We start from the raw sequence: 1,561 nt of genomic DNA, 5'->3' as shown, positions 1-1,561 counted from the left end.
GGATGAACCCTACATTTGCCAGTCACTTTTTGCTTTCTGGTTCTGGATTGTTTAGCTAGCCAATCGAAGGCCTCCCGCCCTGTGTCTGCGTTTCATAGCCATGCCTTCTGACACTGGCCAACCACAGCGCATCGCAGGGTTTTTTTTTAAATCCGGCGCCTGCTGTTGCCTCAGCCAATCAGCGGAGAGCTTGGTCTTTATATGGCAGCTCCCCGCGGTCGCGCCGCACTGTATCTCGTAGAGAGAAAGCAGACTCCACAGCGCTGCCATGGCCCGTACTAAGCAGACCGCCCGCAAGTCCACCGGAGGCAAGGCGCCTCGCAAGCAGCTGGCCACAAAGGCTGCCCATAAGAGCGCCCCCGCCACTGGCGGCGTCAAGAAAACTCACTGCTACCGTCCCGGCACTGTGGCTCTAAGGGAGATCCGCCGCTACCAGAAATCCACCAAGCTGCTCATCCGAAAGCTGCCCTTCCAGCGCCTGGTGCGAGATATCACCCAGGATTTCAAGACCGACCTGCGCTTCCAGAGCTCGGCCGTCCTGGCACTGCATGAGGCCAGCGAGGCCTACCTGGTTGGGCTCTTTGAGGATACCAACCTTTGCGCCATCCACGCCAAGAGGGTCACTATCATGCCCAAGGACATTCAGCTGGCCCGCCGCATCCGGGGCGAGAGGGCTTGAGGCACAGCAGCACCGCAACCGCACTAAAACACCACAAAGGCTCTTTTAGGAGCCGCCACATTGTCATGAACGAGCTGCTTGATTCCGCTCCTGCTCTTCACTTGGCTACGCTCGTAGCTCGGGCGAGCTTTTGCTTCAAAGGCAAAAGCCAAATGTCCCATTGGCTCCATATTTCACAGGGCTTCTCCGTGGCATGGAAGGCCCTCCAGTCCTGGGCGATGGAGGGAGGCACTCCTGACACGCCCGCTGGTGACTGTTTTTGTGTTACTTCTTCACCTGCAGGGCGCACCCGGGGCTCCCCCCAGGGTAGCCACAGGCCTTATTTACGCACCATGCCAGGACTGTGTTGTGGGCATGGGTTCTCTGAGTGCTGGGAACAGGGTGCCCCTCGTAATAAGAGTGGCATTTGAATCTTAGCTTGGGAGCAACTCGCCAGCAGGGGCAGGGGTGTCGACATCATGGTGAGTGCCCCTAAACCATGGGTGCACAACATACGGCCCGCAGGCCAGTTGCGGCCCGCCATGCTCTTTTGTCCGGCCCACGAGGCACAAAGACTTTCCTAATGGAGGGCGGCCCGCGGCCGCCCTCCATTAGGAAAGTCTTTGTTGTCTTCCGGGCCGGACAAAACACTGGCCCTCATTGGCTCAGCACACACACACACCATGTCGCTCCTACGAGCCACGTAATGCGTGTGTGCTGCACCAAAGGAGGGCCAGCACTACGGCTGGCGTGGTCCATAAGGCTTGATGCCGGAAGGCATTTCAGCCTTGGACCACGCCAGCCGTAGTACGATTCCAGCTTTGCAGCTTACCTGCCGCTTACCTGCCTGCCTTCCAGCACGTCTCCGGTAAGTGGTCTGTTTGTGTTTGTGTGTCGGGTCTG

At 58.6% G+C, this 1,561-nt stretch overlaps 1 protein-coding gene across 1 annotated transcript; it reads left to right on the top strand.

The window, feature by feature from the left end:
• The first annotated feature begins 268 nt into the window (after positions 1-268).
• Positions 269-679, top strand: LOC138520133 (histone H3). Its single transcript, XM_069632626.1, has one exon. The coding sequence runs from the start codon at positions 269-271 to the stop codon at positions 677-679; it is 411 nt and encodes a 136-aa protein (XP_069488727.1).
• The last annotated feature ends 882 nt before the right edge of the window (positions 680-1,561 follow it).

This window comes from Ambystoma mexicanum, chromosome 13, assembly GCF_040938575.1.
Source record: "Ambystoma mexicanum isolate Mex_15411 chromosome 13, UKY_AmexF1_1, whole genome shotgun sequence".
NCBI classification, from domain to species: domain Eukaryota; kingdom Metazoa; phylum Chordata; class Amphibia; order Caudata; family Ambystomatidae; genus Ambystoma; species Ambystoma mexicanum.
Note: the sequence above shows the minus strand (reverse complement) of the source record. Positions and strands in the feature narration are given on the sequence as shown.